The following is a 22,851-nucleotide window of genomic DNA, read 5'->3' as shown; positions in this document are numbered from 1 at the left end:
TCAGTCAAGGGGAGGGAAATGGAGCCCCAGTCCTCCCTAGTAGTATGAATGATAAAGGAAAGTCTGGCCTATCCTGCAAAAATATTTCTGGGAGCTTGTTTCAGATGAATCATTTTACAAGGAATCTTGAATTTGGGTGTGGGAGGGATTAAAGTAATGTTGGAATTTCCTAAGTATTGACATTTGGTTTTTTTGCTAAGTGTATATCTGATGCTGCAGCTACAAACTCAGTCGGCATAATTTAAAAAGTACAGGAAATAACATGTAACTACCCATTCTGAAGGATAGTTCTGAGTGCTTGCACTATTTTCCTTCTATTTAGGGATTCATTCCTCTGCAACTTCCCTTTTCTTTTCTTTTCTTTTGATGTCTGCTGTAATAAAATCACTTTGCAAAGCAGTGTGTGAAACACATTGGGTGCAACAGAAAAGACTACTAACAAGCTGTAAGATAACTGCTAATTAGCAATAGGTGTATCTTTGTTACCTAATAAATTAGGGACAGACATTCAAAAAGCCCAAGCCTGAATTGATTCAGTCTTTGCAGGTTAGTCTAAGCTGCACAGCGTGAACTAATTAATAACTGGACAGACATACTCTGTTAAACCAGGAAATGCAGGCACATGCCTGCAGTGGGTCAAGCTGGAAGCTATGGATGCTAGCGCGTGCCTGCTAGCCATTGCCAAAAAGGCGGATGAGAGACACCCTCCAAGGCGCTCACCCCTCCCTAGTGGCGTGGAGGGGGCATAGCTAGACACCAGCCTTGAGATGGGGGGATGGGGAAAAAGTCCTTTCTCTGAAGCAAGCATGTATTGAACACAGCAATTTGCAAAGCATACAACAGGGAACTACCAAAAATCTTCACCTAAGCTAAGGTACAGTCCAGTAAAACACAGCATACACAAATGAGCCTAACTTAAAATGTAAACCAGGAAGACGAGAATTAGTTTTACTAATACTGAGGCCAGTGTCTCCTTACAGCCAGGCATTCAGAAAGGCTTTATAATTTAAATATAGCTCTCCACATTTTTTGGTGAAGCTGTTTGCAACTTCTCCTAACTCTTAATAAGCATATGTGAAGATTATCACACATGCTTCTTAGCTCTGGGCTCACACTAGCTTGCCTCTCTGCCCCACTCCAGCCAAAGCCCTAGCAGTTCCAGGGGAGAGAGGGGACACAGTGAGCAATTAACTCCACCCCTGCCTGTTTACAGACAAGCCAGGGAGATGCTGGGGCTAGCAAACAGCAGTTGCAGTCCCCAGGGTTTGCCGGGGGGAGGGGAAAGGAGAAGGGACGGAGGGAGAAATTTGCCTCAGGGGCCATGGCAGGCCGGCATCTGGCCACACTCTACTCCTGCTTCAGCTAGAGAGCAGAGGGGAGAGACTAGCCTGGCTGGGCTAGAGCGGAGAGACTCGCCCAGCCCAAGAGCATGCCTGGATGTTGGGGGTGTCTGATTTATTTTAAACCAGCAAGGGGTCTGGGATAGACATTACGTAAACCAGTTTGAACCACATCAGTTAAGTCTGATTTTACATTCGACCAGGTTTATCTCAAACTGGTTTCAGCCATTTTCAAACTGGTTTATGTGCACTGAACATCTGTTCTGTTACAGGTTTAAGCTGGTTTCTGATCACTTAAACCAGTTTATGTGTAATGTCTGTCCCTAGCCATAAAAAGCAGAGGTAACCATGCAGGAAATAGTATATATAGCAGGGATTGATAACTTGTGGCCTGTGGGTCCGATTTGGAGTGATGGCTTTGATAGCATTTGGTGCTTGGGGGCTGTTTCTACACTAGACTGAACAGAACCCTGTTGCTTCAGGCTTTGGCAGAAAGGGAGCTCTGCCTACTCTGTGCTGCACCCTGGGCTTCAGCGTGGGGGGGGAGGGGTCTCCCTGTACTGCATCATGGTATGGGCTCCAGGGCAAGTGAGCAGATACTAGTGTTTTCCCATCTCGGACCCAAGCTGAGTCTGCTGGGAAATGTTGCAGACTCCTTGTATATAGCCATAGTAAAACCTTGAATGCAAGGCCTTCCTTGAATTGAAAACAAAAACAATACAGTTTTAATAGAATTTTATTGTAATTTCAGATCATTCTTCCTTTCTAAACTAATCTATTATATATACGGCAAAACAACTTCAAGCTTCAGTTGTAGTAGGTGCTGAACAAATTTTGTTCCAAATTGTTTGAAGTCTAAGTAGGTAAATTAGAGTATAGGAGGTATGGGAAACAGGCTATAAGAGATGAAGTGATTTAACTGAGATCATACTGCAGGTTAGTGGTAGAGGAGGAAATAAAATCCAAACCTCTGGCCTTCCAGAAGATGTTTTTGCCTAAATGCCACTGGAGTAAAGTTTTGCATATTTCTTTCTCACTGTGTATATTTTAGGATGTGCATAGAGGAGATTATTTTAAGTCTTTGGTTAAAGTGTATATTCCTGAGACCATTGATTCTCATCCAGGGTGCCAGGGATCCTTTCAAGTATGCTGTGGTGCCATACAATGTTAGCATTGTTGTGTGTGCAGACATGATTCACAAGATAAACCCTGAGATTTCAAATAGGAATCCATAGTGTTAAATACATTTCTGACCTGTTGTGGTCTTTCTGACTTCTTTGCATCAGAATTGCTCTGTTATTTTTCTGTAGTAGAAAAAAAAGAGTGAAAACTTAAGAGGTATTTTCTGAGGTATTCTTTGAGTCTAAAAAGATGGAGAACTGCTACATCAGACATTTAAGTCATGTCACAGAAATTAGTGTCAATTCTCTAAGCAGTGTCTCTGAATTGTCAGGTGATAAAATTATTGATTATATTCACAGATGGCCAGTGGAAATTTTACATTCATGAGCAAGTTCCTCTTGTAAAGATAGAGCATGACATATAGAATATATACCAACATGCAACTTTATCTCCTTCTAGTTTAAAGTCCTACAGAGGATATGAATTAGCAGATTTAACTGAGTATTTAATTGAGCATTGAAAACAATCTTGTATTTTAGTGGAGTGAATGCTTTTACACCAGTGATTCTCAACCAGGGTGTTACCAGATCTTGTTTAAAGTTGCAGCAAGGTGTGAGTAGATAAGCGAGGTGTTAGGAGATAAGCAGCTAAACTAAAGCACATAAGCACTGGCTCAGACTTTTCCCTGCCTGGATAATCCCCCATTCCCACTGCCAGGCCCCTCTGCAAGGAGGTAATAGCTGTAATCTATAAATTAGTTTTTGATATTGGCTACCAGTCAGATTCACAGAAGTAAAGAGGGGTGCCTTGAGTCCAAAAAGGTTTAGAACCATGGTTTTAGACTGCAAAAGTTTTGGATTCTTTAAACTACTATGATACTATTTCCTTCTCCAAACATGAAGTAGTAGATCTGTCTTGCAATAAATCTTCACAAAAGGGAAATCAAGACTTTAGGTAGACTTTTAGAGTTGTTGTTATCATTGTTAATAAAGACATTGATCTTTTAGAATCTGTTTTCTTTTTTTATGTAGCTCAAAGAATACCAGAAAAAAAGAGGCTCCAAGACAGAAATGGTTAGCTTCCCTTGAGACATAAAACTGTGTGTAAAAATATATTTAATAAAAGCTGCTCCCACCATTCTTGATAGATTGCCTGTCAGATTTGATAAAATCTATCTAAGCCTTGTAGTTTTAGAGATTGAAATAAACAGTTTTGTACATATTTTTTCCCTGCTTACTTCTATATCTAGAAAAACCTTTGAGAGGGTCACATGTGTTTAACTGGCATTCTCCACTTAGTCATTTGGAGATTTGTCTTTGTGTTATATAATCTTCTACATAATTTAAATAACACTTTACTGGTAGCTGTTTATGAATGGATAATTGCATTTGATTGTTAACTGTAGAGGCAAATATATTACATTCTTCCTTTATAATCATCTGTACCTTGAGGGTCAAATACTTCTTGCCCCACATCCTGGAATTTTACAAATCATTTTTGTGTCAGTGTACAACACTCCTAATGAACAGTACTAAGATATCACGTCCCAGCCATTTTTCCAGATATTTCTTCACTTTTTATCCTCTGTAGTTTTTTATTATTGCTATCAGTCCGAAAAATAATTAATTATTATGGTTGAAACTTTAAAGGCTTCCTAAAGTGGCCTGTTTCCTACTGTACTGCTTTGTTTGTGTATTTGGATAGGAGAGTTAGCAATTGCACCACTTGCTCCTTTGAAAATATATTTTGCATCTGTGTGAGGGTTAAGGCTAAGAGAAGTTAAATTTGAAGAGTCTGATACGGCCCAAATATTGCCAGTTATTGCAGTAGCTTCCTATGGTTATATTCTTAGTTGTTAGCAGTGTTCCCAGTGCTGTTAAAAAAATAAAAATAAAATAACTTCTACCATAAATGGGTTGAAGTTAAACTGCAAAGAGGCCTGAAAAAAAACTAAAGAGCCTAATAGAAAAATAATCTAGTTTCATGTAGGTTTTTAAAATGAAAGATTTGTTCTTGTGTGCTAAGCAAGAGACTTTGAATCTTTATGACAAATTTGAAAGAAGAGAAAAAGTCGTTTTCCAAGACATATATGGGGAGAACAAGGACGAATAGGCTAGGGACAGACATTCAAAAAGCCTGAGCCTGAACTGATTCAATCTTCGCAGGTTAGTCTAACAAGGCTAGGGTAAACTGGTTTGTAACCACACTGAAATCCCGGGTAGGGACAGACATTACACATAAACCAGTTTAAGTGATCAGAAACTGGCTTAAACCTGTAACAGAACAGACATTCAGTGCACATAAACCAGTTTGAAAATGGCTGAAACCAGTTTCAGATAAACCTGCTTGAATGTAGTATCAGGCTTAACTGATTTGGGTCAAACCAGCTTATGCAATGTCTGTCCCAGACCCTTTGCTGGTTTAAGTGAAATCAGATTCTCCCAGCATCCTGGCTTGCTCTCTGAGCTGGGCGAGGCTCTCTGCTCCACGGCAGATCTGGGCCCTCCCCTCTGCTCCCTGGTTGGAGCTCCAGCAGAGACTTGCAGGCACAGCAGGATCTGCTGGCTTCCCTGTGCCCTTCTCCCCTCCTCTCACCACTCACAGCTTAAGCAGAGATCCCTTCCTCCTCTTTCCCACAGCACTGGCTGTAGCCAGCATGTAGTATGATAGCTAATGCTGTGTAATGCAGATAGGGTAGTGTCCGCTTACAGACTTTTGGAGCTAATCAACAGCTCAGCTGGTAATCTCCCTGCATTCCTTCCTTTGGAAAAAGATTTTTAAGAAGAGCTTGAACTAATAAGCAAGGCTTTTGTTTTCTGAAGGGGTGCTAAATGCTGATGACAGGCCTGATAAATGCTCTGTTAAAGTGTGTGAGGGGGTGTCCCTAATCACGGTATCCTGCTGGGGCCTGGCCATGCCCCCCTCAGCTTAGCCTTGTGGAAGGGAAGGGAGGGCTACTCTAATGCCACACCTCTCCCCCCCAGCTTCTAGCCTGAGCCACTGCAGGCATGTGCCGGCACTTTTTTCAGTCCAGAGGGGATGTCTGTGCAGTTAAAGTGGTTTAGCCTAGCCAGTTAGACTAACTTGCAAAGCTTGAATCAGTTCAGGCTCAAGCTTTTTGAATGTCTGTCCCTAGCCCCGCTCTGGACTGAAGAAATGTTGGCACATGCCTGCAGTGGCTCAAGCTACAAGCTGGGGGGTGCTAGAGCAGCCTTCCCTTCCATAGTTCTGAGCTGGGGGGGTGAAGCATGGCCATGGCAGGATGCTCTGGTTAGGAAGCCCTGTCCACTCAGCCCAATAGGGAGTTGATAATATAGTGTTTATCACCCCTAACTCACTGTTTATCAGCCTCTCCTCATTAGTTCAAGCTCTTCTGAAATGGCTTTTCCAAGGAAAGAATGAAGCTACATTACCAGCTACTTGTTGATTAGCTCCAGAAAGCCCTAAGCCACCATAGTCCTGTTTGCCTTTATCTTGTCTTCCACAGCATGGACCATAGCTATCATGTGGTATGCTAGCTAATGCTGAGAGGTGCCTGTGTTAGGCAGAGGGGAGGGGGAATTCCTGCTTAAGCAGGGAGTAGGGAAGCAGGAGGAAGCCAAGCAAACCCCAATGTACCTGCAGTCTCTGCTGGAGTGGCAGTCAGGGAGCAGAGGGGAAGGGCAAGCCCAGCTCTCTGGAGCAGAGCCCCACCCAATCTTAGAGACCATGCCAGGACACTGGCAGACTCTGGTTTAACTTAAGTCAGGAAGGGGTCTGGGACAGGCATTGCAGAAATTGGTTTGACCCAAATCAGTTAAGTTTAATAAACCTGGTTGAATGTAACATCTCAAACTGGTTTCAGCCATTTTCAGACTGGTTTATGTGTACTGAACTTCTGTACTGTTACAGGTTTGAACCAGTTTCTGATCGCTTAAACCAGTTTATGTCTAAAGACTGTCCTTTTCCATATTGCACTTGGACCTCTAGATAAAGGATGATTTTTTTATATTGATGTATGATTTAGATGGATGCCCCAACTGTGCTGCACACAACAAACACACATTAAGAATAACTTCAAAGAGTTCAAAGAGTCTAAATAGACAAAATAGACAAGGGGAGGAGACAGAAGCAAGAAGAGGTGATTTGATTCTACTCAAGATAAAATTACTGGTTAAACACAAAGCTTGAGGAAGAGAATGCAAGTTTATTAATTCACATCCAGTAGCCTGTCCACTGAGAGCTAGATTTTGTTACTTGAAAGTCTAAACAGGAAAGAGTAATTTTATGATATGATCTTAAACCAGTAAAAACTCCTATATTCTGCTTCAACCATGTGTGTAAAAGAATGGTATAATCTCCCAGGACAGTGCAAAATTGCTGCTACAGGGCAATTGGTATTACACATTTATGCTATTTTTTATATTTAAAATAAGCTTATTTGCTGTATTCACTTGTATAATATTGATACTGGCAGTATAAGATTAGTTTCTTCCTTATTGAAGAGGAAGATAAGGCTGGGGGTATCTGGCACATCCTGTTAGACTAATAATGAGTCTTTGTCTCATGGATGTCAGAGAAAATATGACTTAAATTGAGGAGATTTAGAAGTTGGATATTTTACACAGAACACTATTTTCATTCTATTATAGAATTTTCTGTACTTAAACTTTTTGAGGTTTATACCTTGTTGCCATATGTTGCAGCAAAGGAGCAGTCTTTTTTCTTCTTTTTTTATGTTCAAACTTACATCCTAAGTTGTTGAAGTGTTTGGATACCTGGGGATCTCTCATCATCCTTAAAAATTAGAATAAATATTTTGTATTCACGTGTAAATTCTGCTTAGCTAGTGAGACTGCCATATTTCTGAGCTTAACATGAGATTATGGTTTTTAAACACTGTATTGTTAATCATAATTGTGGTAATTCTGTTATTGGGAGAAACACTGATTATTTGAGTATTTGTTAGGAAATGGGCATGATTTGACATTGTTTAACCTGTAGTGTTTATATGCCTTCAACTTGGATACTTTGTTTTCAACAGCATCACTGCAAAGCTTGAGAGAGCTCTAGAAAAGGTGGCACCCCTCCTGCGTGAAATTTTTGTAGATTTCGCCCCTTTCCTGTCCCGTACTCTTTTGGGCAGTCATGGACAAGAGCTGTTGATTGAAGGTACTGTTCCCATTATTATGTTCCTAATACTTAGCTGTTGCTTTATAGTCACAAAATTATATACAACTACGAACTGTGAATTAATGCGTGTCTCTTAGAGGAATTTATGTAAGTATTTTTGGTTAATAATTGATGCATTAAAAATTAGGAAGAAAATATTTTATTTCCTGTTGTTTACTTCCTAAGTAGATTTAAGTAGTCTGTGGGATCTTGAAAATGGACTGTTTCTGTGCCTGGTTTCTTAATTTGTTTTGTAAGTGGGATCCTTGGTAAATGTAAAAGCCTTTTATCTTGGGCCCGGACAAACAAAATACTGTATGATTAAATTTATTTAAAATGTTAAGGGTACTGTAAGTCTTTTAGCCTACTTTCAAGGCTGGACAAAAAGTAACATTATAGAAAGAATTTACCTTGAGAAGGGGGTAGTGCTAAGAAAGATAACATATGAGAATAGAAATGGAAGATTTCATGATAGGTAATTGATTTTGTGCCTGTAAAAGGGCACCATCCCCAGGGTGGTCAAGAAGCCCTGGAGGCACCCTAGAGTCCCCTTTATTTCAATCCACTTCTGCGAACAGTCTCCCCTTCACTCACCTGCCATGTCTTGATGTTTCTTTTGGTTCTCAAAGGGAAGGCTGTCCCCAGGGCTTCCCCAATCTGGTCTTTGCTCCAAAGAACACCCTGCAGTGCAGAGCTCCTGCCTTAAGAACTAATTGCACAGCTTCATACCATCCCTCCACAATGCCCCATGCCTCACAGATGTTACTAGTCTCACTGTTGGGGTTTCAGCCTCCCCTCCCCAGCCTCGAGTCCTTTACTTTAGCTAGACCATCTAGCCTAGACCCACTGCATCGGGCCTGGCTATAAGGCTCTAACTAACATCTGTACTGGGCCCCTGACCCCTGTTTGCCAGGCTCCAAACCCTTCTGCAGCTATCGTATAACACTCTCTCTGTCCACTCTCGGCTTGTAACAGCTTGGGCCTTGAGCCTGCCCTTGGCAGGACTCAAGGCTATTACATGCCTCTAAAGCACTAATGGGACCTCCAAAATCCTCCTGAGCGCTTGGCTGGCTGGAAACCCCCACTGCTCCTGGCCAGCTGTAAACCTCCCTGCTCCCTCAGCTCCCAGCCAGCTTGGGCACTCCCTGGCCAGGCACCCTGGCTGGGAGGGAGGTTTACAGTTGGCCCCTTCTCTTCTCCTCCTGGCAGGGTTGAGGGTTTCCCCGCCCCTTTTCTAATCTGTGTTTTCTCTGATAAAAATGTGAAATCCATGGTTTTCTCTGTTTTTCCATGAGAAACAGAAAACCAGGATTCTTATTGATCGCTGAACTCGGGGGGTGTGGGGGAAGCCCCCTGCTCGCTCAGCGGTGGACCTGGAGGTGGGCCAGAAGTACTTCTGGTCCACTCCTGGGTCCGCTGCCAAGCACGCTGGGGACCCGTCCCTTCCCCCATGCTCTGGTGAGATGCTCCATCTGCCCCACTATCTCAGAGTTCAGAAGCTGCTCCTGGTACTTTGAGGTATGTTGAAAAAACATATAAAGCTGTGTTTATAGCTAAATTGGTGATTCTCCAGTTCAGAACAGAATCTTCAGATTCAGATTTGGCCAAATTGAATCAGGACAGTGATTCAAATCAGCAAATTGAATCACTTTCCCCTGAATTGGGCTGAATCCCAATCGAATACAGCCCGCTTCGCACACCCTAGTACCTAACGTTGGGAGAGTTCTTGAAGCTATGGAGAAATTTTCCAAAACATTCCTTCAGGAATCAAAGTAATTGAGGCATTATAGAGGTACTGACACTTTGTGATCAAACTTACAATGAATTTATAAGAATCAGCATAAACACTTTATTCTTCTCTATCACTAGGGAAAAAAATCCTCCAATACTACTCAGCTCAGCTGTCATTGAGGTCTAAAACCTTGAATAACATGTCATTTTTACTGTTAAAAGTGTGTAGTTAATCATTTGTCTTGAAGATTATAGCGGTCTGGGAATTCTTTGGTCTACTTTTCTGAAAAACAGTTTTAAAAATTTGGAGTACTTTAGACTCTGCCTTTTTCCCAGAAGCTTTTAAAAGTTTTTTTGGTTGTTTCTGTGGTCTGGAGTACAGATGCTATAAATCGACTGCTTGCTGGCACCCAGCCTCCCTGTGCTGCAGACTTTGTGTTTTCTTTCACACTCTCTTTTTCCTTAAATCTTCCATATCCAGATTTCTTATTTCTTTCACATGGCCAGAAACTTTTTCTTTCAGCTAATAAGTGTACTTTGCTAATTGATTAGCACTCTCCAGCAAAGCACGTAATCAACAGTCTAAAAAAGTATTTTAAAAATTAACTTTAATGTGTGAGAGGAAATATGTTTAAATGTTAATTTCAAACTTGCTTTATACGGCTTTTCAGGACACTCACTAGATTAATTAAAAACTGGCTCACTATCTGATCCAAAAATATAATTTTTAATGAGGAATAAACAGCAAGTAGGGCTTTTTTTCTCATGAAAGGACCCTAACGATCAATTTGTGGTTCACCACTATTAAATACTTTTATTAATAATCCAAATAATGCTCTAAAATCATTACTGCAAAGCTTTCACATAACACTGAGATTGGTAAGATTTAGTTACATGAATCACCTAGTTAAATGAGTACAACCCAATAAAATGTGTTTCAGTTCAACCCAATGCATCATAATTCATCAGGTTGTTTCTAGCAAGAGACAGTCTTGGCAAGCAATAGGTCAAGAGATCATGAGCTCTCTGTGCAGTGCTGTAGCAAGAAGGCAAACTGCCATCCTGGAGGTTAGGATCCTGGATGACCTGGAAGTATTGAAAAAATGGTTTGCCTCAAACAGGTGAAGTTCAACAAGGACAAATACAAAATCCTGCACCTGGAATGGAATCATAACTTGCATAAATACAGACAGGGGAATGACGGGCTAGGGTACAGCACTACAGACTGTAAACTTTACAGTAATCCATAAACTGAATATGAGCCAACAGTGTGCTATTGTTGCAGGAAAAAGCCAACAGCATGCTGGGTTGTATTAACAGGTTTCAGTGTCACTTATAAATCATGGAAAGTGTTTTTTCCACTCTGTAGCACTATATCCAGTTTTGGGCTCCATACTTCAAGAATGCTATGGATAAACTGGGGAGAGTTCAGTGCAGAGCAGCAAAAATAATTAGGGGTCTGGAAGACAAGATTTATGAACAAAGGCTAAAAGGTCTAGGTCTGTTTAGTTTGTAGAAGAGAAGACTGAGGAGGAATTTGATAACAACCATGCTCAGATACCTGATGGGTGATTACACAGAGGATGAAGGTGGGCTTTGCTCTGTGGCTGAAGAGGACAGGCCTAGGAGCAGGGGCTTCAAGCTACAGCAGAAGAAATGTAGGTTGGAGATTAGGAAAAACTTTCTGATTTTGAGGATGGTCCAGCATTGAAAAGGCTACCCAGAGAAGGCATAGAATCTCTCATAGAATGCTCAAGAACAGATTAGACAGACACTTGGCTGGAATAGTTTTTAGTCAGGAATGATCCTTTCTCGAGCAGGGGTTTAGACAGGATGATGTTGGGGGGTGTCTTCCAACCTTACTTTCATATGATCTTTACATTGATTTTAAAAAAAGACAATAAAAATAAAGCAACGATTCTTTCTGTACTTTAGCAAGTACTCTTCCTAAGTTCTCATGTTAGTACTTGAAGAGGGATAAGGATATTCTAGAGAGAGTTTAAAGGAAGGCCACAAAAAAGGACAAAGGGGCTGGAAAGCAAGCATATTCAACGGAATTTAGACAGCTCTATCCATTTGTTTTATTGAAGCGAAGGTAGATTAGATCACTGTGTATGGAAATAGAGAACAGATAGTGAGGCTCTTTTTAACCTTCCTGACCAAAATGTAATGAGATTGAATGGCTAGAAGTTAAAGTTATATTAATGCAGGCTTGAAATAAGTCGCAGTTACTTAGCAGCAAGAGCAATTACACATTGGAAATGTTTATGAGGAAAAGCAACAGACTCACCGTCCCTTTAGAGTCTTTAAGGCTATGGACAGAGATTACACACAAACTGGTTTAAGTGATCAGAAACTAGTTAAACCTGTAACAGAACATATGTTCAGTCCACATAAACTGATTTGAAAATGGCTGAAACCAGTTTGAGATAAACATGGTTGAATATAGTAGACTTAACTGATTTTTATCAGACTTAACTGATTTGGCTCAAACCAGTTCATGCAATGTCTGTCCCAGACCCCTTGCTAGCTTAAGATAAACCAGACACCCCCAGCATCCCAGCATGCTCCCTGGGATGGGCAGGGCTCTCTGTTCCATAGCAGGGCTGGCCCCGCCCCTCTGCTCCTTGTCAGTAGCTCCAGCAGGGACTGCAGGCTGCTCCCCCTCTCCCCCTAACCATTTCCTGCTAAGCAGGAATTCCCCCCTCCCCTCTGCCTTGTAGAGATGTGTCTATGTATTAGCTAGGAGACCACATGCTGGCTACAGTTTACACTGAATCAACAGGTAGCATCAACAGGTAGCTGGTAATGTCCCTCTGTTTTCTTAATGGAGTGATAAACACTGAGTTAGGGGGTGATAAACACTGTTATTAATTCATTGCTGGGCTAATCAGAGCATCCTGCCGGGATCTGGCCACGGCCCCCTTAGCTCAGTGCTGTGCAAGGGATGGGAGGGCTGCTTTAGCACCACCCCTGCCTCCCCCTGGCTTCGAAGCTGAGCCACTTCAGCCATGTTCCTGCATGTCTGGAATGTCTGTACAGTTACAAACTGGGTCAGCCTAGCCAGGTTAGACTAACCTGCAAAGACAGAATCATTTCAGACTCAGGCTTTTTGAATGTCTGTCCCTAGTTTGAAATGAGATTAGATAATCCAGCTCTTGGGTATTAAATGAGGGTGACACTTCATTCTCGTCCATTCTCTACCTGTGGCACAAAATAGTTTAGTCTCTAAAGGTCTTATGTGCTTTAGCCTACATCAGTGGTCTCAAACCCTACAAACTGCATCTGGAATCAGACAACCCAATGGCAGTGCCAATGATGACGGTAATCCCCACATCTGCCAGAGTTGCTCTCTGTAACCCAGAGAGTTAATGTAGCTGCTGCTCCCCCTGCTCTTTACCTATGTTATCAATCTTTGTTACCAGGAGTGACTGAAAACCCTGAATTTGGCAGGAGGTAAGCAACATTAATTCCCTGGATTCTGAATTAACCATCCAGCTTTGGACAGCATCTGTTGAAACAATTTTATAGCTGAGTTTCTTTGGATAAGTGAAATAGTTGCAAGTTACTACATCAAACTTTAGAGATATAGTATTGAATTAAGTTTAAAAGAGAACGATTTGTTATATAACAACAACAATTACAAAGTAGTAACAAATAAAATGCTGCTGTTCAGATAACCAAGATATGGACCGGAAGTCAGTTGGTACAGAATGCTTTCCCTGTTTGAGACTACTATACAAAATGTCTGCTGAAGCAACCTTTTTGAGTATGGTCACAGTTATTAAAAGTTTCTTGAATGTGAAATGTTTCTTACAACATTATATATCAAGCTTGATGAGTCACATATACATGAGTATATATGTAGAACAAATGTACCAGTCACATAGATCTGAGCATGATGGGGCATAAAGATGCTGATTTATGCTTACATATGAGCTACGCTCCAACAAATCCAGGGTTCACAGCCCTACCAATTGGCAGAAGGTACTATTTGATGAAATAGAGCACAGTGGTTATAGTTCCCTCCCACGTTTTCACGCAGTGCTTGTGTTAAGGTAGCACCCCCCCCCCCAGGAGTGACCGGTGCCTCCTGAATCTGGGGGGGGACACCCACAGAAGCCGCCAATGGCAGTGGTCCTGTCAGGGTGGGCACCAGCCATACCAACAGTATTTCTGTCGGCCATCGGGGGGCATGGGCATCCCCATGCACTCCCTACCAATCACCTATGCCTCCCTTTTTTTCTTTTTTGGTTTGCAGTGGAATGGAATTGCTGGTTCATGCTGATTCATTCAACTCCCAGATCCTTCTCATCAGTGCTACTTCCCCCCCAACCTGTCAGTCTGACATCAGACTTTTAATAACAACACTTTGCTTATAGTTATTCAACCTATTACATATTAACCAAATGTGATAATTCTGTACAGTCCCCAAATGTGATAATTCTGTACTTACTACTTATGAGAATGGCATATAAAGCTACATCAGAATCCAAGTATATTGTGCCCACCACATTTAAGGCCTGTCACATGTGTATTGATTGTGAAGTGGAAAAGGGATATGCTGGCCTGATCATCCAGATTTAATTCTTGAATGGCAGGGTTTTTTACCCCCATATGCATCCTCTGAACAGATGTCTAACATGGGAGGAAATATTGCAGATCAGCGTTCCAGAAAGCTACTAGAAAATGCATAGCATCTGGCACTTTCAAGAAAGTGAACTGCCAATAATTAATTACATGTAAGTGTACTTCTGCTGGAGACACTCTCTTGCTGTCTAATGAATTGGACACTTACTAAGATGCATTACACTGTGTAACATAGGTTAACTGCTTGTGCCCTCTCCTTTGTCTTAGGCCTGGGTGGTCCCAGTTTAACTTTGTTTTGCATTGTTGGTTAGTACTTTGACTCTTTATCCCATCTCTTTATACCAGTTAACAGAAGATAACATAATCCAAAATACAAAATGTCCCTGTAGAACAATAGCTGTCCTTGATCTGTTTCTTACCGACAGAGGAAAAACTGATTGAAAATATGAGAAGAATAAGTAAAAACTGGGAACCACCTGCCTACATTCACTATAATAAGAAATTGATTTATAGACCATACCAGGAAAAGCTTTTTTTGTTTTTTGTTTTTTTCAGGAAAGAAATTAACTGAGTAAGAATTTCTGGAAGAACTATTCAAATCAGTTTTTGATGAAAGTGTTGAATTTAAAAATACCTAAAATGCTGAAATTTGCTGGGTTTTAATTAATGCTAGTTTTTAAACTTTATGGGATTAGGCAATAAGGAAGATGTCATACAATTACAATTTATAAAATGTTGGTAAGGAAGTATTGAGATGATTGAAACAGATTGGGACAAGCTGATATTTATTGATATATCAGGCATTGCTTGCCACTTGCAGTCTTGGGTATATCTTCCAAGGTTTATTTTTTAAGCTTGAAGGCCCACTTCCCGCTCTCAAGCCATTGGTGAAATGTTGGATAATATGAGACTCTTTGTCCCACCTCTAGTAGAATACCTTCCAATGACCTCATGCTCATTTTCCCCTGGCTTTGGTATCTTCCTCATATATATCCTTTCTCTTACAGCTTTCTGTATTCTTCCAATTGCTACTGTTTCTGCTATTATGCCAATCTTGGGGAAAGTTTAACAAGAGACTACTTGGTACTGCTCCCTGAAAAGAATTTAAAAGAGGCTTTCCAAGTAAGCCCCTTTCCATTTATAAGCACTGCTGTATCATAACCTGCAGGTGGACTCATTACACCAGACAAATGGGGCTGCTGCATGGTAACTCAGGATCATGATGTAGAATTTTTGAAAACAACCATCTTATTCCTTATTTTATTCTTCCTCCATCCATTTCCAAAGAAAAACAAGGCAGTATGCCAGAAAAGTGTTCAGCATCTACAGGATGTTCATGCTGTGATTGCTGTTCCCCGCAGGCAGAGGTTCTCCGGTTCTTATTCCACTTAATTCATCATTCAGAACCCAACAGGGACTCTGCCTGAGTTTGGACTTGAAACAGTTAGACTGGTATTTGCCCCACCCTTTACCCCCCAGGAGGTAATGGAATCAATCTACACTGCAAGTCTAGCAAGTTTTCCAGAGAACCAGATGTAGGGTGCAAATAACATCCTTCTTCCAGGTTTTGCCCTTGGACATTGCTTTCTCCTACTGTACAGTAAAATTGTCTTTCCCTCTGAAACCTGATATTGATATCTAGGGTCTTTACAAAATTATTGTTGGTAGAGGCTGCTTGTCACATTTCCCCCTTCCATATGCTTTAACTCTGTGTCTCTTTTAGCATTTGCCCTTATGATCCAGGTTGAAACCATTAATAGCTGACCAGCTTTACAAAACTCTCTTGCTTGTCTTTATGATTTAAACATGCTCCTACAACACACCCTGTTGAACATAGATATGCTTTAGTTACATGCCTTCAAGACACACACTAGGAATGAAAATCAAAAACTCTTGGCCAAGTTCATGCTACCTTGAAAAACAGTGTAATCAGAAGGTTTTGTAGATCTAAAATGTATTTGATCTTCCTTACAAGATCAAAGCACAATAGAAAAAATAGGAAAACTAACTCAAATGTTTTGATAATGAACACAGAAATATCAAGAGATGACTTCAGGACCTAGCACATTTGAAGAGAGAAATATGGTTGAATAACTTATACCTTTTAAGCTGGTACATTTAGATTTGCCTGTTTGAGAGAGCTTTAATAGTTACACTGCAAAATGATATGATGTTAGTTAAATTAATATATTGATACTAATATTACCTCATGTATTCTGAAACAAGCCTTTTTATTTAGCTTAAACCCCTTTCAGAACAGCATCAGCTAAACTAAAAAAATCAGAATGGGGTTATACCAGCTTAATTATATTTGTTTAAATTCATGCTTCAGTTCATGCCATTATCAATCCATTATAGACAAGCATGTTTTTGTCAGGTTTCTCCAGTTGGGAGATTCCTAGAACTTACCCCTTGATAAAAGTGTATATGAAAGGGTATACTGTATTCTAGACATGCTGCTGAAGAAATAAGCCCAGCCCAGCTCTAACCACTCTTTAGGAGTCTGAGCTCATAAATTTGTAGTTTAAACAGCGGGGTATGGTCTCAAGAGCAGAAGAAACAGACAGTCCTGGGACTTGTCCTCAGGGACTGTGACAAGTCATTTGCATTGGTGCTTTGTGAGCCTGGGTATCTGCAGAGTGAGTGTGAATGGACGAGAACTTTTTCTTTTGATGTTTTTCTAGTGTTATTCAGCATAAAGTGTAGACCTACCAAAGAGGTCCTGTTTGAGTTAGAGACTTTGCTACTCCTGCTGAGAGTTAAATATTTATCTCAGAGATTTTCTCGTAGCTCAGTCATTTCTGGTGAAGTCTAGAAAGAACAGGACTTTCCTGCCCTGTTTCATGAGGTCCCTTAAAACTCAGGCTTGTCCAACCCTAAGAATACTTCCAAAACAATGATAAGAAACCTGTTTCCCTTAGCTATTTGAAATGAAATTGAAAGCTATTTGTGAATTGCTATCACTCAGCTTCACCCAAAAGGATTTCTTCATTTTTATATTCTGCATGGAATCTAGTCTCAAGCATCCACAAAAGCTTGCTATTTACAGTCCCATCAGCCTGAGCACAATTATCCTAGGTTTTTCTTGTCAAGGTAATGCCCATCTGATAAGAAGTCCACCCCGTACAAAATAACTCATTTCCACTCTTCCTCAGGGTAACGGAAATTTGAAGTAGAAGGCTCAGTGCCAGATGACATAAGCACAGTTGTCTCTGATGGAGTTAAAAGTGCACATAAGTATCTATTTGCTTTTACTGAAAAACTATACATGGAATGAGTGCATCAGCCACAGAGGAACATAGCCAGTGAACAAAAGGTGGTGATCTGATTAGATAACTCAATTTTGGGCGGCATTCATAGATTTCGTAGATTTTTAGGGTCGGAAGGGACCTCAGTAGATCATTGAGTCTGACCCTCTGCCCTAGGCAGGAAAGAGTGCTGGGGTCAGATGACCCCCAACCAGGTGTCTGTCAAGTCTCCTCTTAAAGACCTCCAACATAGGGAAGAGCACCACCTCCCTTGGAAGCCCATTCCAGACTCTGGTAACCCTTACTGTAAAGAAGCTCTTCCTAATGTTTTGTCTAAATCTGCTCTCTGACAGTTTGTGGCCATTGTTTCTAGTTAGTCCAAAGGGTGCCTTGGTAAACAGAGTATCTCCTATACCATGCTTCCCCCTCCCTGACAAATGCTTAGATGGCCACCAGATCTCCCTCTTAGCCTTCTGCTACAGAGGCTGAAGAGATCCAGGTTCCTCAATCTCTCCTCATAGGACCTTTCCTGCACGCCCATATGAGTGGCCTTCCTTTGGAGCCTCTCAAGGTTAAAGATAGTTTCATAGTTTCTAGGGTCAGAAGGGACCTGAGCAAATCATCAAGTCTGAACCCCTGCCATGGCAGGAAAGAGTACTGGGGTGTACTAGGTGTACATCTAGCCTCCTTTTAAAGACCCCAGGGTAGGAGCCAGCACCACTTCTCTTGGAAATTGGTTCCAGATCCTAGCTGCCCTGACAGTGAAGTAGTGCCTCCTGATATCTAGCCTAAATTTACCCTCTGCCAGCTTGTGACCGTTATTCCTGGTCACTCCTGGTAGTGCACGGGTGACCAGGGACTTTCCCAGTGCCTGCTCGTCAACTCTGACTAGTTTGTAACAAGCCACTAGATCTCCCCTCAGCCTTCTCTTGTAGAGGCTGAACAGGTTCAGGTCCCATAGCCTCTCCTCATAGGGCCTGCCTTGCTGCCCCCTGATCATGCGAGTGGCCCTCCTCTGGACCCTCTCCATGTTGTCCACATCCCTCCTGAAGTGCGGTGCCCAGAACTGGACGCAGTACTCCAGCTGCGGCCTGACTAGTGCCGTATAGAGGGGGAGGATCACCTCCTTGGACCTGCTTGAGATGCATCTGTGGATGCATGACAAGGTGAGGTTGGCCTTCCTGACTGCATCCTCGCACTGCTGACCTATGTTCATCTTAGCATCAGTGATGACCCCAAGATCCTTTTCTGCCTCTGTACTGACAAGGGAGTTCCCCAGCCTGTAGGTATGGTGCCAATTCTTCTTCCCCAGGTGCATCACCTTGCAGTTTTCGGTGTTGAATCCCATCCTATTCTCTTCCGCCCACCCCTGTAACCTGTCTAGGTCTGATTTCAGCCTATTCCTCCCTTCTAGCGTGCCCACATCCCTCCACATCTTAGTGTCATCTTCAAATTTGAACAGGGTGCTATTTACCCCCTTGTCCAAGTCACTGGTGAAGATGTTGAATGGTGCGGGCCCGAGGACTGAGTCCTGCAGAACCGCACTGCCCACATCCCTCCAAGTCGAAAATGACCCATCCACCACCACTCTCTGGGTGCGGCCCTCCAGCCAGTTGGCAACCCATTTGACTGTGTGGGTGTTGACACCACAGTCCCCCAGTTTCTTAATGAGAACGGGGTGAGAGAGTGTGTCGAAGGTCTTCCAAAAGTCCAGAAAGACTATGTCCACTGCTACACCTGCATCTAAGGATTTGGTTATCTGGTCGTAGAAGGCCACCAGGCTGGTCTGACAGGACCTGCCTCGAATGAACCTGTGTTGATTGCCCCAAAGCATAATCTCCCTGTTGGCCCCTCATGGATATGTACCAGAATAATTTTCTCAAAAAGCTTGCCCAGGATTCAGGTAAGACTAAGTGGCCTATAGTTTCCTGGGTCCTGCTTCCTCCTCTTTTTGCAGATGGGAACCACACTGGCCCTCTTCCAGTCTTCTGGCTCCACACCAGAGCACCTCGAGTGCTTGTAAAGCCGTGCCGGGGTCCCGCAATGACCTCAGCCAATTCCCTCAGTACTCTAGGGTGGAGATCATCCGGACCAACTGATTTGAATACATCCAGTCCCTCCAGAAGTTCCCTAACTAGTTCCTCACTAACCCTTGGCCTAGGTGCGCCTCCCCTGGGGTCTAAGGGGGACCCAGAGGAGGGTTGACTTTTCCAGTCCCTGCTCAGGAAAATGGAGGCAAAGAAATTGTTAATTATGTTAGCTTTGTCATCTGGTGTAATGACCAAATTTCCTAGCGTGTCCTGCGGGGCAATGTTATCTACATCCCTCTTGAAGTGCGATGCCCAAAACTGGACACACTACTCCAGCTGCGGCCTTACCAGTGCCACATAGAGAGGAAGTATCACCTCTTTAGACCTTTTCATGATGCACCTGTTAATATACAATAGAGTTGACTCATATTCATCTTTGAGTCAATTATAACTGCAAGATCCGTTTCTGCTGCTGTGCTTATTTCCCAATCTGTATGTATGTTGGTGTTTCCTTCTCCCTAGGTGCAGTACTTTGCACTTACCATTGTCAAACTACATCCTATTTTGTCCTACCCACTTTTCCAGCCTGTCCAAATCTGCCTAAATACATTCCCTGCCCTCCAGTATGTCTACTTTGCCCCATAATTTGGTGTCATCTGAGAATTTGGACAGCGTGCTCACCACATCCTTGTTCAATCACTGATGAAGATATTGAACAGCCCGGCCCGAGAACTGAGCCTTGGGGGACACCACTGCCCACATCTTTCCATGTCGAGACTGACCCGTCTACCACCACTCTCTGAGTGTATCCCATTCGCCAATTTATGTTGAAATTAATGGAGGAAAACCTGGCATCACCAAGAAACTTGAGTATTCTCTGTGCAGGAAGAAAAACATGTAAGAGTCATCAGAGTGGCTTATATATGCAAACAGGCAGCCTAAACTAAAATGCAGCCAGAAACAAGGATGGGTAAATAAGGGCTGTGGGATGAGGGAGCTTTAACTTAATGTAGTAGGAGAGGGCAAAGTGAGAGGAAGGAATCAATGTCCTGGTTGGACAAGGGTGTGAGGTAAATATCAACAACTGTATTTACCAGGAGGTGGAGTGAAAAGTAGGTACTGAAAAGACCAGAGAGGAGGAAGCTTGAATAATAAAGATTAGTGATGAGGGGTTTGCTATCTTGGCATAGAGATATTATAAAAGGTACAGAGAAGAAGTCATGGGGTTTGGCTACATCGTGGTTGCATATAGCCCCATTCTGAGATAACTGATGAAGGAAGATATGGCTAAATCCCAAATGTTAACTTTAAACAGTTTTTTAACCTTCAAGTTTAGATAAAGCATTTAAAAAATGAAGCTGGAATAGATCCATCATTTTATGATCTTTTGAAAATGATTTCTATTTAGCCTAGCATACATTACTAAACTGCAAATAACTATAAGCAGTTCGGGGGTAGCTAGTATGGGGGTCCAGGAAAGGTGGTCCTTCCTCAAGGAGGCTATCCTTGGGGTGTAGCAGGATGCAATTCTTCTGCTCAGGAAGGCGGGAAAATGGTCCAAGAAACCTTCATGGCTGAATGTGGATATCCAGGCTGGCCTGAGGGCAAAGAAAAAAGTGTACTGGCGGTGGAAGCAGGGGGCAGGGACAAAGGGAGGAGTATACCTCCCTGACCTAAGCTTGTAGGGATTTGGTGAGTAAGGTGAAAGCAGCACTGGAGTTTAGATTAGCTTCTGGGATTAAGGATAACAAAAACTCCTTCAAGTATATAGGTAGCAAGAAGAAGTCTTGGGGTAACATTGGACCCCTACAGGGCAGGGCAGGGCAGTTGGTGATGGACGCACGAGAGAAGGCAGAACTCTTCAACAAGTTCTTTGCCTCCGTGTTCCTGTCTGCTGACAATGGGGTGCTCTCGGGTGACAGCGTAGAGAGGCCCAGGAAGGATGCAAGTCCCCCAGCTTTTAGTTCAGACCTAGTTAAGGATTACTTGGAGGGCTTAGATGTGTCCAAGTTGGCGGGCCTGGATGACCTTCATCTGCAGGTGCTGAAGGAATTGGCTGGTGTCATTGAGGAGCCATTGGCACGGCTGTTCAAGGACTCCTGGTGTTTGGGCCAAGTCCCTGAGGACTGGAAAAGGGCCAGTGTGGTCCCTATTTTCAGGAAGGGAAGGAAGAGCCTGGCAACTACAGGCCAGTCAGCCTCACTTCTATCCTGGGGAAGGTCTTTGAAAAAATTATCAAGGGCCACATTTGTGAGAGCCCTGCAGGGGAAGTGATTTTGAGGGGTAACCAGCGTGGGTTCGTGCAAGGCCAATCCTGCCTGACTAACCTGGTCTCTTTGTATGACCAGATAACAAAGAGTTTAGATGGGAAGGAGGAAGTTGATGTCATCTTCTTGGACTTCCAGAAGGCCTTCGATACAGTGTCCCACCCAATTCTGGTGGGCAAGCTGAGGGACTGCAGCAGTGACAAATGCATGGTCACATGGATGGCAAACTGGCTCCAGGGGCAAACTGAGAGGGTGGTGGTGGACTGGTCGATGTCGATCTGGGAGGGGGTTGGCAGCAGAGTCCCCCAGGGCTCAGTCCTTGGGCCGGTGCTGTTCAACATCTTCATTAGCAACCTGGACGAGGGTGTGGAGAGCACCCTGTTCAAGTTCGCTGATGACACCAGCTGTAGGGTAAAGTGAATACACCAGCAGGCAGGGACCGCATCCAGGCAGACCTGGATAGGTTAGAGAAATGGGTGGATCTGAACAGGATGTGGTTCAACAAGGACAAGTGCAGGGTGCTACACCTGGGGAGAGGGAACCAGCGTTATGGGTATAGGTTAGGGGCTGACCCTCTCAGCAGCACACAGGCAGAGAGGAATCTTGGAGTCAGGATTGACTCCAGGATGAATACGAGTCGCCAATGCGACGAAGCAATAGGTAGAGCCAACCGCACTCTGTCATACATCAACAGGGGCATCACTAATAGGTCCAGAGAGGTCTTGCTCCCCCTCTACGCGGCACTGGTCAGGTCGCAGCTGGAGTACTGTGTCCAGTTCTGGGCGCCGCACTTCAAGAGGGATGTGGAGAACTTGGAGAGGGTCCAGAGGAGGGCCACTCATATGGTTGAGGGCCTCTGTGGCCAGCCCTATGAGGAGAGGCTAAGGGACCTGAATCTGTTCAGTCTCTGCAAGAGGAGACTGAGGGGGGATCTTGTGGCTGCCTACAACTTTATCAGGGGCCACCAGCAGGAACTCAGGGAAAGTCTGTTCACCAGGGCCCCCCTTGGAGTCACCAGGAACAATGGCCACAAGCTGAGGGAGGATAGGTTTAGGTTAGATATTAGGAAGAACTATGAACTATTTCACGGTAAGGGTGGCCAGAGCCTGGAATAGGCTTCCCAGAGAGGTGGTGCTCTCACCTTCCCTGGAGATCTTCAAGAGGAGACTGGATAGGCACCTGGCTGTGGTCTTATGACCCCTGCCACCCCCAGTGCTCCTTCCTGCCCATGGCAGGGGGTCAGACTAGATGATCTTTCTAGGTCCCTTCCGACTCATTAATTCTATGATTCTATGATTCCCTATACATATATTAGAAAACTGATATTTCTCAATTTGAAACCACAGTTTGGTGACTGGAAGATTAGTCACTC

General features: G+C 43.0%; 1 protein-coding gene and 1 long non-coding RNA gene across 13 annotated transcripts in view; one reads left to right on the top strand and one right to left on the bottom strand.

Moving 5' to 3' along the window:
* NBEA (neurobeachin) overlaps positions 1 to 22,851 on the top strand; it is an 835,610-nt gene that overhangs the window by 384,302 nt on the left and 428,457 nt on the right. For 7 of the 12 annotated variants that reach the window (XM_090027554.1, XM_090027509.1, XM_090027564.1 and 4 more), the window contains 2 exons: positions 3,494 to 3,535; positions 7,486 to 7,613. In XM_090027554.1, coding sequence (XP_089883680.1) covers positions 3,494 to 3,535; positions 7,486 to 7,613 — 170 coding nt within the window. The remainder of the gene's footprint in view (positions 1 to 3,493; positions 3,536 to 7,485; positions 7,614 to 22,851) is intronic. The other 5 variants (XM_090027581.1, XM_090027544.1, XM_090027571.1 and 2 more) reach the window with 1 other exon arrangement.
* LOC149875094 (uncharacterized) overlaps positions 1 to 22,851 on the bottom strand; it is an 81,409-nt gene that overhangs the window by 42,174 nt on the left and 16,384 nt on the right. The window lies entirely within an intron of this gene.

The sequence above is a fragment of the Crocodylus siamensis genome, chromosome 1 (assembly GCF_052110815.1).
Source record: "Crocodylus siamensis isolate JL-2025a chromosome 1, ASM5211081v1, whole genome shotgun sequence".
Taxonomy (NCBI): domain Eukaryota; kingdom Metazoa; phylum Chordata; order Crocodylia; family Crocodylidae; genus Crocodylus; species Crocodylus siamensis.
This window is presented reverse-complemented; position numbering and strand designations above follow the sequence as displayed.